Source organism: Oryctolagus cuniculus, chromosome 7 (genome assembly GCF_051225735.1).
Source record: "Oryctolagus cuniculus isolate XC-2025 breed Fujian yellow rabbit chromosome 7, ASM5122573v1, whole genome shotgun sequence".
Classification (NCBI taxonomy): Eukaryota; Metazoa; Chordata; class Mammalia; order Lagomorpha; family Leporidae; genus Oryctolagus; species Oryctolagus cuniculus.
Window position 1 is genome coordinate 53,929,032 of NC_142873.1, and position 12,197 is coordinate 53,941,228.

Here is a 12,197-nt window from a genome sequence, read left to right on the forward strand (position 1 = left end):
AAGATGGCCCAAGTCCTTGAGAAAACCCGGAGGAAGCTTGGCCACTTAGGCCAATTAGGGGAGTGAATCAGTGGTTGGAGGACCTCTCTCTCTCTCTGCCTCTCCTTCTCTCTCTGTGTAACTCTGACTTTCAAAATAAATACATCTTAAAAAAAAAAAAGAAAGAAAAAAAAATAACTCAGATTCCATCTGGGGAAACATTTCCTTTCTTCTACCCTGAGCATCCCCCTTCAGGAATTTACGGTTGGGTCTAATCCCCCCCCCACACAAGCCTAAAGCTTCTTACATGTGTGAAAAATACAGCCATAAAAATACATATATAATCAGCCAAGGGCAACTGACCACTAGTATTATCTCAAGATGCTCTGTAAGATGGGGCTGGTTCCATTCCCACTAACAGAAAAGGAATGTGAACTGGGAATCAGAATTTGGCCACCATGCTTGCAATACAGCTTTTACCAGGGAATGCTGCTGCCACCTGGCTGGTAACCCAGGGACCTCAGGCCTCCCGACATGGGAGCTTTTTTGGGGGGGCAGTGACAAAGGACAGAGCAAAAGACCACTTGCTCTCCCAGTACAGGGTATAGGTTGTTTAATGTCCCAGATATCATGAGGCTTGACTAAGCGAAAAATCAGAGAGCAGGAAAGTCCAGAGGGGCTGAACACCTGCGAGCCTGCACGTGACATTTCTGCACTTACACTTTGGCGTGCTGGTTCCGGTTGGGCCCGTGGTAGAGGTAGACTCTCAGTCTGCTGCTCTTCACACGTTTCTCTACCTCATTCTTCCAGTGATGGATCAGGGAAGCGGGGCAGATGATCAGTGTCCCATGGGAGACAAAGTCAGCGGAGTCTTGAGAGGGGGGGAACATCAATGCCTCGTTACACTCATTAGATAGCCTGTAACTTCTTAAAGCATTACCCTTTCTCTTGACTGGCTTTACTCTTACAATCAATATTGTTAGCTGTTGTTCTTAATTCTACACACAGCCTCTCTAGAATAGGATATGCAGGAGATGGCCTTTTAAAGCAAAACAATTAATGATTTATTTTCTCTTATAAAACTGTCAGAGAGAAAAGCTAAAGAAGACAGTGGGTAGCGTCCAAGACACAACGCACTTTCACCTGGCCGCAGGTAGAAGGCTAGACTGTTCCCTAACCCTCCCGAGTCGATTCTTTGTGAGTATTGTTATTTTTTTCAGAAAAGTATAACATTATCCTTCCGCATTAAAATATACGTACAAAACCCTTTCTAAGGTGTGCAAACCTTACTTTGGAAGCAGGGAGTGATGGAGTACTAGTGCCATCGCCCCTCATCTGTGTGTGTACACGTCCCTCTGCGCACAGGGGACAGGAGCCAGCAGCAACAGCGGTCATTGGAGGCCCTGAGAGCACATGGCCATGGACGTTTTATCTGTGTAACCCCCTGAGAGCTGTCCTTGTGCACATGATGACTTACTAGCAGTGTTATCTATGTGTAACAAATACGACCTTTAAGGTACTTCCAACATTATTACACTTTAAAAACATAGAGTAAGAAATCATCTATAATCTGGAAAAGCCTGAAATTTCAGAAGCATGGAAAACAGCTTCTGCTATGGTGCCTAAAATGTGAATTTGTGGTAGATCCTTAAAAAAATAATACACTAATTAATTTGGATGTACCCTGTAGTTATATCTTCAACAAGAACAAAAATAATAATTACTATGCTTAAACTAAGTCTTCTAGAGCCTTAGCTTTCTCCCTAAATTATTTTAATCACAGACCAATCTAATTTTATTTTAAAAGGAAAAGAAATAATCACTTATAATTAGCATACTGCAGATCAGAAATAATATCATAAGAAAGTAATCTAATTCTGGTTTTCCAGCAAATAAATTAAATATGACCAAGGCGTAGCTTAACAATTCCTCTTCTCTGCTGGCTCAAATGATACAGGAACAAGGCATTTTTTCCTACCGTCTTTAGAAAGCCATGTCAAAGCCACATTTTTGTCCTTTTCTTTCTTTGTCTCTTGACTATTTTGGGTCAGGATGAGGGCAATCATTGTCAGGGTTTTTCCCAAACCCATATCATCCGCTGGAAAATAAGAACAAAATTAAAGGATTAATTACGTACGGCAAAGAATCAGCACAAGTACAAGAGAAGCCATCACTGGTTCCTATGGTCTCAGTCCCACTCCAGTCCCTCTGCTCTGCCCATCCTGACGGATTCTTTCTCTTCCTTACTCAAGTGAACTCCACCTCTAAAAATTTATTTTGAGATCTAGATCAAAGATATTTACTACAACTCACATAAAATCTAAAACTAATAATTTGGATCTTTCTCTAGCCTCCATGTCATATTGTTACCTACCTAACATAGTGATTGATATCTATTCCAGTTTGACGGTGTTGCTTAGTCTTTTTCTGTTGACTCCAAAAGCAAACAAAACTCCAGTAGATATACCCTACCCCCTCCTCTACTGGTGCTAGCACATCCATGGGGTTAAGCTAACTCGAAACAATCCCCTTAACTTAACCATCAGAGAAGGACGTAAAGGGACATTTCTTGGGTACTGTCATTGAGCTTGTCACCGAGTTTATCTAATTTAACATTTACATCCTATAGATGTATGCATGCTCATTTTAACAGATTATGACACTGAGGCTTGGTCATCAAGATACTAAATTTACCCAACATAATCACTGACATAAGGCAAGTACAATGCCAGAGCATGGGCTCTATTCAAATCGTGGCTCTGCCACTGTGCTGAAGGTTAACACAGCAAGCCTGTCTGCTGTCCTTTGAAAGACCTGCTCACTAAGTTGGATTTGGCTGCCATTTAGGGAGAGTCCTCACTATTTAAGAACTGATGGGAGTAGCTTACTCTGCCGAAACTGTACCAACAATACAGCTTATGCTGACCACCCGCTTTCCTCCTGGGATTTTGGTATATGCCAGGCTAAATAAAGCTATGTGCCCAGCCCCCAGTAAAAGCCATGGGCACCGGATCTCTAACAGGCTTCTCTGGTGAGGATCACTTCACTGGGAGAGTTAAGCAGGACCTGTGTGCCTCTGCTCTGGACTCCGGAAGCTTGTGCTGGCTTCCCCTGGATTGGGCCCTGTGAGCCTCTTTGTGCTGACTTGGCTCTGAATCCTTTCACTGTAATAAATGACAGCCATGAGCATGACTATGCGATGAGTTTTTCTAGCAAATCAGTGAGCCTGGGGGTGGGCTTGAGGACCCCAACACAGTCACTTAATAGCCAATGAGGACGCTGTCATGTTTTCTAAAGAGAGCACCTTGGAGAACTTTAGCCTGACAAGTCCCCAAGCAGAATGGAAAACTTTCCCTTCTATCTTCTGTGACAACTAAGGCAATGGCCGTGTGGCCCGGCTTTTTATACCAGGTGCACTCACACCTCCACTTACTCCACCTACCACTTACTCCAATGTAAGTGGTACTGGAAACAGGCTCCCTGGAAGTCCTTTCTACAGGAAGCGGTGGGGGTGGAATGTCTGACCCTGAGGTGACAATGATTTCCTTTGCTGCTTGAAGCAAAGGAGCCATCCGCTTTCCTAGGACACCCAGTTTGTGACGTGGCTGTGGCCACTGCTCCTGGAAATGCGGCCTCCAGCCTGGCACTCCACATCTCCCAGAGACTTGGGGGCCACCACAGAATAGACACCTCCTCTGCTTACTCAGCCAAACTTGGCTGCTGCTGCTTGCAACCAACACCTCTGATCACACAGCTATGGGAGTCTGAGCAAGCTAAGCATTTCTATACCTGTTTCCCCATCTGTGAAATAAGAGATTATTGTACCTGCCACACAGGGCTGTTGAGAGGACCTAATGAAACAACACAGAGTATTAGCGCACCAGCATTCCATGAAATGCGGGCACTTACCTCAATAGCAGACTTACCCAGAATTCCTCCTTGTGGCTTCTGACTTTCCCGCCAGAGTAACCAGGCCAATGCCTGCTTCTGGTGCAGCAGCAGAGGGACCTGACAAGGGTAATCACAAGATGGAAGGGCAATTCCTGCTGAGAGGCCCAGGCAGATGGGGGCTCCACGAACCCTGCACTCCTCCATCTTCTGCAAGCGCTGCCCTCGATACTCTAGCTGTCAGCGTATGAGCCGCTCGTCCCACCATGAGGTCCCCTCACCCGCTCCCTCTCATCCAGGGCACCCTCTGACCGGGTCGCTCTGCTCGCGTTTACGTTCTGGTTTACAGCAAATGCCCAGCAGGACTATTAAGAGGCCCTCACCCCCTCTGCAGCGAGATTCCCAGTTTGTCTGCTGAATCTCTACTGCTCGCGACCAAGACCTCTGACGGGCCACCCTGCTTTCAGCAGCCATTCCGTGGGTGTTTGCTGATCGTCTCTTAACTGGGCTCGCCTCTCTGTAGTCGCCCCAGTCTGTACTGCTGGTCACAGATTTCAGTAACCTAGCTGCAGTCTCTCTCGCAGGCCCTTTGTAGTCCAGTTAGCCCTGGACTCTGAGAAAACCTTCACAAAACATCCCTGCTCAAAATGTCACAGTGACTCCATGATGTTGTCAAGCTATGCACATCTAAGTCCCTGTGCCAAAGCCACGCTCCTCAGAGAGGGGGTCCTCCTCTTCAGTGCCATCGCCTGCCCCTCCCAGCACGGGTACTGATGACACCTGATCATCACTTATTATCTCATCTCTGTATCCTCCTCTAACCGCCATTCCCTCTATTTGCAGCCTTTTGTTACTACCCTCCCTGCTGTCTGGAAGGTGTGTAGTTCCTCTCAGGCACAAAGTAGGCAGGCCACAAATAACGAGTGGCCTACAGAGGGACTTTGCCTTTATTCTGAATCCTTTCTGTACTTTGTATGCAGTCTATGTATGTTGCAATATGCACTTTATCTTACACTAAGGTCACTTCCTGTTTTACATATGTGGTACATGCACGTTCACCCCAACTAGTCCCTATCAACAGCAATTCTTCTGCATGCTTGTAGCATCAACCAAAACTCAATACATGCATCCTTGACTGCTACAGAAATGTATAATGTTATGAACTATTTGACAGGGTTTTTTGCTATTGTTCCCACTGCTCAACATGAAAGGAGCAAACACTGCAAGGAAAGTCGCTATCTATCCGTGGAAAAGACGTATCCAGATGGCGCTCGGCCGGGACACTCGCAGTGGCGTCTCCTCAGGGGCGCCACTCCGCCTCGGTCTGCCCGGGCTCACCTTCAGCCCAGCCGGATCTTCTGCCTCAGCTGTCTCTCCAGGACGGGACTCGAGGGATCGATGCAGCTCATCGATGGCTTCACTGGTGATCTTCCACACTGCGTGAAGGCAATCTTGGTTCTTGTGGCCTGCATACAAAGAGGTGTTACCCAAACGTGTCTCAAGAACTGTGTCCCGGCCAGAGCTGCAAAGAGGCAAGGAATTCTTGGCCCCGTGATGGATCAGAGTTGTGTAAAAATTCTTGCCTGGAGACTCGCCTAGTCTCACAGGCTCCTCTCTCCCCACCTGCTGTTTCTAAAATCACATCAACTATTATTACACTACAGGACAAAATAACAGAAAGTATAAGGACAAGAACAAGCTAACCCATGGTATTTTTGATGGCTCTTTTTAGCACTAAAGAAATGGCGCAAAAAAGGCAATGGTATCCGGTATTTTAGGAAGGAAACATCCCTGGAATTGGATGCAAAGAAGGAAAAGTCAGCGACAGAAAAGGCCACGTGTGGGCCCCGAGCTCACTGCAGTGTACTGGGAAATACTTCAGCATTGCCAACCCACTCATTCCACACAGAGAACATCTACAGCAACGAGTTAACAACTATGGGCCCTCAGCTCTTTATAATTTTAGGGATGAAGTATTCCAAATAAGAGGTTTCTAAACAAATGAAAAAATATTAAAATGTTTTAAAATGAAAAACTACTCATATGGACTTCTTTCCAAAACAAGTCACACACATCCTTGCCTTAATAATCTAACATGACTTAATTTTCCCTAGGTGACTCAGGCCCTCAAAATCCCTCCTGAGCCGCTGAGAGTGCTACACTACTTGAGGAAGTATGTTTTCTCTTTTCCCTTTTACAGTGACCTTAGCTTCAAATGGCACTGAGTCTACTGCTCATCGCTCTTGTTAGCTACTGCTCTCAACTCTACATCCCTAGCAGGTCTCAGCTGGGAGGGAACTGGCTCTGGCTTTTCCAGTCACTGCCGGCCAACCTGTGCTCCCATCTCCCGATCAGCAAACCAACCAATCATAGCAAACACTCATGTTTAAGGCTCTACTTGGGATCTTCATTCTGCAGCTACTTTTCTCCCTCCCTCCCTCCCCCCTCTCTCCCTCCCTTCCTTCCTTCCTGAGATTTATTCATTGATTTGAAAGGCAGAGCAATAGAGAAAGGGAGATCATCCATCTGCTGGTTCACTCTCCAAATGGCCTCAACAGCCAGGCTTGTGCCAGGCCAAACCAGGGAGCCTGGAACTCCATCCTGGTCTCCCGCATGGGTGGCAAGGATCCAAATACTTGGGTCATCATCGATTGCCTTCTCAGATGCATCAGCAGGAAGTTGGCCCAGAAGCAGAGGAGCAAGGAATTGAACCAATTCTCCAATATGGGATGCCGGTGCTGTTGCAACCAGCGGCTTAACCCACTGCACCACAACACCAGCTACCATTCTGCAGTTACTTCTGAATTCAAAGTTGTCTGGAAAGTTCAGGATGGAAGCACATAGCTGAACTGGATGCTAATGCTCTCTGTGGGTCTATTATCATTCTTCACCCATGTCACTCCTCTATTCTGCCTTAGAACACACACACACACGCACACACACTCAAACACACAATCTCACACACACACTATCTACTGGTCTACCTACCTCATAAAACCAGGAACCACAGCTCTCACCTACAGATACCGACTGCATGACTCCTGTGTGCTGGCCACTGGGCTGACTGATCAGCATTCAGTAGTGAACAGGCAGTCTCTGTCCCCTCCGAGATCTAAGTAACACTGTGCAAAGCTCTACTCATCTCATTCTTCATCATTTGGGCAACTTACAACTCAAGAATGGCTTCTCCTTCACATGGGCAGAGACAGCAATAGGTAGCACTGAAATCACAAGTGTTCACAGCAGGAGCAGGCCCTTGGATCTTACCTCCACAGGACTGACCTGGTTCTCCAGCGGTGTTTAGTCCTAGAGAACCCACAGGTTGGAGATCACGACCCAGAAGTGGTAGGGGAGGCACCAAGTGGGGAGGGTCAGTGGTAGTTTTAGTGAAGTTACTCGGTTGTGGTACGTGAGTGTTGCTCTTCTCATCAGTTCCTGTTCAAGAAACAATGAAAGAGGTTAAAGTTCAGAAAAGAAAAGGGACTACAGGTGTAGATGGGGAGGTTAAGAGAGGGTGGAATCACCGTTCCAGTGAGCTGGGCTTCCTAGAGAACACAGTATTTTAACAGGTGCTTAATCAATGGGAAAGAGAGCTTACGGCACAGGAAATAGGAGAAAGTTTTTATAAATCACAGTGCAACTTAAAAGCAAGCTCAGAAGGAGACACTAAAATGGAACGGTGAATAAATCAACGCATTCTTCATCAAAGTGGCCTCCCAAAAGTTAGAGCAAGGCTGGTTCTGGAACAGAGCTCATTTTACCTTGTTCTGGGGAGAGGGCAAGAGCGCCGAGTGCTTCCTCCAGCGCCTCTATTTGCTTGAACAACTTCTGACCCTTGTCTGGAAGAGCCTGGATGTTCACGGATGCCAGTGTGCTCTGAAAAACAGACCCAGGAAAATGCATCTCTCCCTCCGCTCAAGGTGTTAGAGGGATAGCTTCGGATCAAAGTAGCCTCCACTGCCAAAACTCATTCCCAAATGACAGGAAAAGTAAGTGTTCAGGATTTCAAGATATTTTTTCAGATTGTGGAATATTTGCATACATGAGGGAGCTTCAAAAAATTCATAAAAAATTAAATTATGATGTACATTTTCCATGAACTTTTTAAAGGCCCCTTATATAAGATATCTTGGGAATGAGACGTAAGTGGAAACACCAAATTCACTTATGTTTCATATACACCTTCTACACATAGCCTTGACATAATTTAACTTTTAACATATTTATTTATTTATTTGAGAGGCTGAGACAGAGAGAGAGAGAGGAGGGTGAGGAGCTCCAACTGCTGGTTCACTCCCCAAATGCCAACAGATGCCCAGGGCTCAAATGGGAAGCCTAGAACTTGATCCAGGTCTCAGACATAGGTAGCAGGAGCTCAGTCATTTGAGCCATCACTACTGCTTCCCAGGTCCTCCATAGCAGAAGGCTAGAATCAGGAGCCAGGGTGGGTACTGAACCTACAAACCAGACACACTATTTTTAAGGTACCTGCATTTTGACTGTGAACTGTCACATGAGGTCAGGTGTGAAATTTTCCACTTGTGGCATCACATCGGTATTCAAAAAATTGGGGAGAGATTTCGAATTTCAGGTTTCTGCATTAGAAATAACCTGTAGACGCTAAACATCCACCTGTGAAAGCTTCACATGAATACACTTCAGCCTTCCCCGAGGGGCTCATGTCTGCCCACAGCAAGCAGTGCTCAGACCTCTGGCACAAAACACACATGCAACGTTACCTTCTTCTGTCTCAGCTGTGTTGTCAGGTGCACGCGCTGGGCTGCAGGGTCGGAGGGTTCCATTTGCTTGGAAACTGAGGCAGGAGAGAGTTTTCTCTCCACGCTCGGGGCAGGGAGTTGAAGGCTCTGCTTCTTCTCTGAGTTTGGAGCCGCGTCAAAGAGTAAGGGGCTGCCTGGATGAGAGCCGACAACAACAACGTCATCCTCTTGCTCGCTGTCGTCACTGCTGGTGGCAGCTCGGCGCCCCTCTCGTGGGGACAGCCGTGGAGCTGCCTGTCCTTCGGGGGCAGGCACTGGCGCGTCGGACTGTGGCTGGGAACGCCCCAGGGGCAGCCCATTCTGGAGAGACTGGGCTGGAGGATCGCCGGGAGCCTTTGTTCTGCCAGCCTCCAGGTTCAGGGGGAGCTCCTTGCGGAGGCAGCCGCCTGCCTGGGGCTGGGCCACTGGGCTCGGATGGTGAACCTTCGGAGGAAAAGCCCGAGTGTCCTTTACTCCTGGAAGCCCTGATTCTTTCTGGACACCTTGACTCTCACCAGCTGACTTTTCCCGGGGAGGCGCAGATGGTCTGCTCGGCTCAGTTCCCCGACACTGCTTGGGTTTCATTTCAGAAAAGTTTCTGCTGTGCGTGCCTTCAGTCTCCTTGGCCACGTGCTGAAACGGCTTCTTTCTCTCCTCAGGCTTCTTCCCTTGAACTACAGATTGTTGTGTCTTCATCACCAGGCCAGATGAGAGATCTTTCTCCAGCCGGCAATCAGATCCGGGCTTCCGTTCCTTCTTTTGATCCAAGAGCTCGCCAGTCTTTTCCTTCGGCTTCTTGGCAGCCATCTTTTCCTCACCGTCCCCTTTGAGGAACTGCTTCCAGAGACCCGGTTCTTGATTCTTGTCCAGCACCTTGAATGGGTTTCGTGGTTGGCTGTAAGGATGAGGGCATGGCTCCAGAGCACGCTGAGACGTGCTGGTTACAGAACGTTCCTTGTAAGTAGGATCCTGAAGACAATGGAAGTAAGTAGAATTGATATAAAATAGAATATATTTTAAGAGGAAATGGAAACACTAAAAGCAGTCCAATATTTCTGCATCTAGAAGATACTATATGCCCAATTTACAAATTTTTAGTTTCTTAACCATATTTTCCACTCTTGGTTCCTGCTTTGTCCATGATCACGATTTCTAAGCCTCAAGGAGAAGTAGAGAGCAAACCGAAGTGCTTTTACTATCCCAATAGCCACAATTTATACTTTTCAGGAAAACTAATCTTTCAAAATGAACTTTTCCCCAAACCTAAATATTGTCCTAGTACGCTAGTTTTTTGATTTTGGCTTCAAGAAGATTTCATTGAGGGAATCTAGAATCTCAAGTTCAAGGCACACCTCTGCCCAAAGACATCTCACTATCTCCCTCAGTTCTTCATATACCAAATATCTGCTGGGCCTCTCCTAGTTCTGACATGCTAGCAGCTAATTCATGCCAATATCAACTAGATATAGATCTACAAAAAGATGCTGTAGTTGGTCAAGATTCTCTTGCTAAATACTGACTGCCTTAAAATCCTTGAAAAATATTTAAAGAAGTAAAAATAGGAGGCAAATAATTGGTCCTCTGAATTACCAGTTCCACTAAGGTCTAGCTTGCTTAAAGAAAACTCTTGCTGAGTCAGGCTAATGAAGACCCACCAGTTCATATGGACTTCAAGGTCTTTCCAGGTGATGCCACATATTAAAAAATCATAACAGATCTGAAAACAGATGAGCAATTCCTACCTGCCAGGGGACATTTCCACACCAGTGCTTCCCCTCTGCCTTACTCCTAGTGCATCGGAAGAACAACCTAACAAAGCACAAAACACAAGTAATCAAGGCTGTGAAAAGCCGTTACAGCAAGAGACATGCTTATTATTAACCGAAGACTTACCACTACTTGATACTGTCTTCAGGAGAGCATTCGGAACCAGTTACTCTTACATGTACAAAAAATAATTCTTGCTGCACAGAACATTCATAAGGGCTAAGTTAAAGAATAAAGATGGCATGGTAACCAGAGAGTATGTACACATGCATTCCTTTTACTCTATGAAGAATGACCAAGGGGTGAGTGTTTAGCTTAGCAGTTAAGATACTGGTTAGCATACTTGCATCCCAATAAAACACCTAGATTTGATATGAGGCACTGCCTCCTGACTCCAGCATCCTGCCAATAGAGACACTAGGAGATAATGGTGATGGCTAAAGTGACTGGTTCCTGGCCACCTACAGGGGAGACCTGAATTGAGCTCCCCGTTCTAGGGTTCAGCCCTCACAAGGGCTTGTTGCAGGCATTTGGGGAATGAACCAACAGACGGGAGTTATCTTTGTCTCTGTTTCTCTCAAATAAATAAATAACCCTTTTACAGAATGACTGAAATGGAGAGATAATTAGCAGTGGCTGCCAAAATCAAAAAGGGAGAAATAACCAGGCATTGTTTGTCCCTGAAGGAAGGCTACATACTACCTATAAAGTGATGTTGCAAAAACATCCCAGCCAAGCTAAACCAAAAAAGAAGCTAACCTGAATCTGGTCAAACCTCTAGATCCAATTACTAGTTTATAGAAAATACAAACAGAGGAACACAGAAAACTGAAACACTGGAAATACAATCTCCAAAATGTTGACAGTGTGGGAACTATAGACAAACCACCTACCTCCTTCAAGAAAAAAAGGACGAGAGAAAAAATATGGAGAGGAAACTTAACAGACTTCAAAGTGATATTAATCAACTGCAATTTGTGAATCATATTTGGATATTAATTTAAGCAAATAAAAATTAAAACTAACAAAAAAGATTTATGGCATTTATGAATCTACTGGTAGTTGTTACACTAACTGATATTTTTTAAAAAGGAGCCCATATCTTTTAGGCCTACATACTGAAATATTTGCAGATGCAATTATATTAGTTGGGATTTATTTCAAATATGGCAAAAGTAGGTAGGGTATATATGGAACAGAATTAGTCAAGAGTTGGTCATTGTCAAAGCTCATGTGCTGTATAATCCTTTCCTGTCTACTTGTGTACATATTTACTATCTTCAATTAAAAAAAAATACAAACTTGCATCCCATTGCAAGTTTTGTATAAAGATAGCTGGTACCCCAGCAAGAGATACTACACTGCTCTGAGTCCTGAGTGAGCCACCCGTTCTCCAGCTCACCAGACTTCACATGTATGCCTCTCTCGATCCTAAGGACGTTCTCTTTATCCCTATTCATTTGCTCCCATCTGCAGCTGATGAAGTCCCACCAATCCCTGACAGCCCCTGCCCATGTCACTCCCCTTCTGCAGATTTTCCCACTCTTCATGGGTCATCTTCAGAATCCCTTCTGTAATTTTGCTGTATTTCCTTGCACTACATTTGCATATGCTTGTCTACCCAACCATCTTTTCAGCAACTAGAAGACAACAGCCACGTAAGATCTCCTTATTCCTGGCTATGTTTTGCCTTTTTTTTTTTTAATGACACCTGTGGAAGCTATCTTTAAATTAATCTGACAGTACATCACTTACTACATTTAAACAAATATGATCCAAACACTTACATTAAGATAGATCTTCAAT

The 12,197-nt window shown here is 45.3% G+C and overlaps 1 protein-coding gene across 3 annotated transcripts in view; it reads right to left on the reverse strand.

Annotated features, from left to right (window-relative positions):
- TTF2 (transcription termination factor 2) overlaps positions 1 to 12,197 on the reverse strand; it is a 44,104-nt gene that overhangs the window by 18,294 nt on the left and 13,613 nt on the right. For 2 of the 3 annotated variants that reach the window (XM_008264600.5, XM_051858758.3), the window contains 8 exons: positions 10,367 to 10,433; positions 8,607 to 9,593; positions 7,629 to 7,743; positions 7,135 to 7,302; positions 5,206 to 5,333; positions 3,906 to 3,987; positions 1,958 to 2,077; positions 700 to 850 (listed from right to left, as the gene is read on the reverse strand). In XM_008264600.5, coding sequence (XP_008262822.4) covers positions 700 to 850; positions 1,958 to 2,077; positions 3,906 to 3,987; positions 5,206 to 5,333; positions 7,135 to 7,302; positions 7,629 to 7,743; positions 8,607 to 9,593; positions 10,367 to 10,433 — 1,818 coding nt within the window. The remainder of the gene's footprint in view (positions 1 to 699; positions 851 to 1,957; positions 2,078 to 3,905; positions 3,988 to 5,205; positions 5,334 to 7,134; positions 7,303 to 7,628; positions 7,744 to 8,606; positions 9,594 to 10,366; positions 10,434 to 12,197) is intronic. The other variant, XM_008264602.5, reaches the window with a different exon arrangement.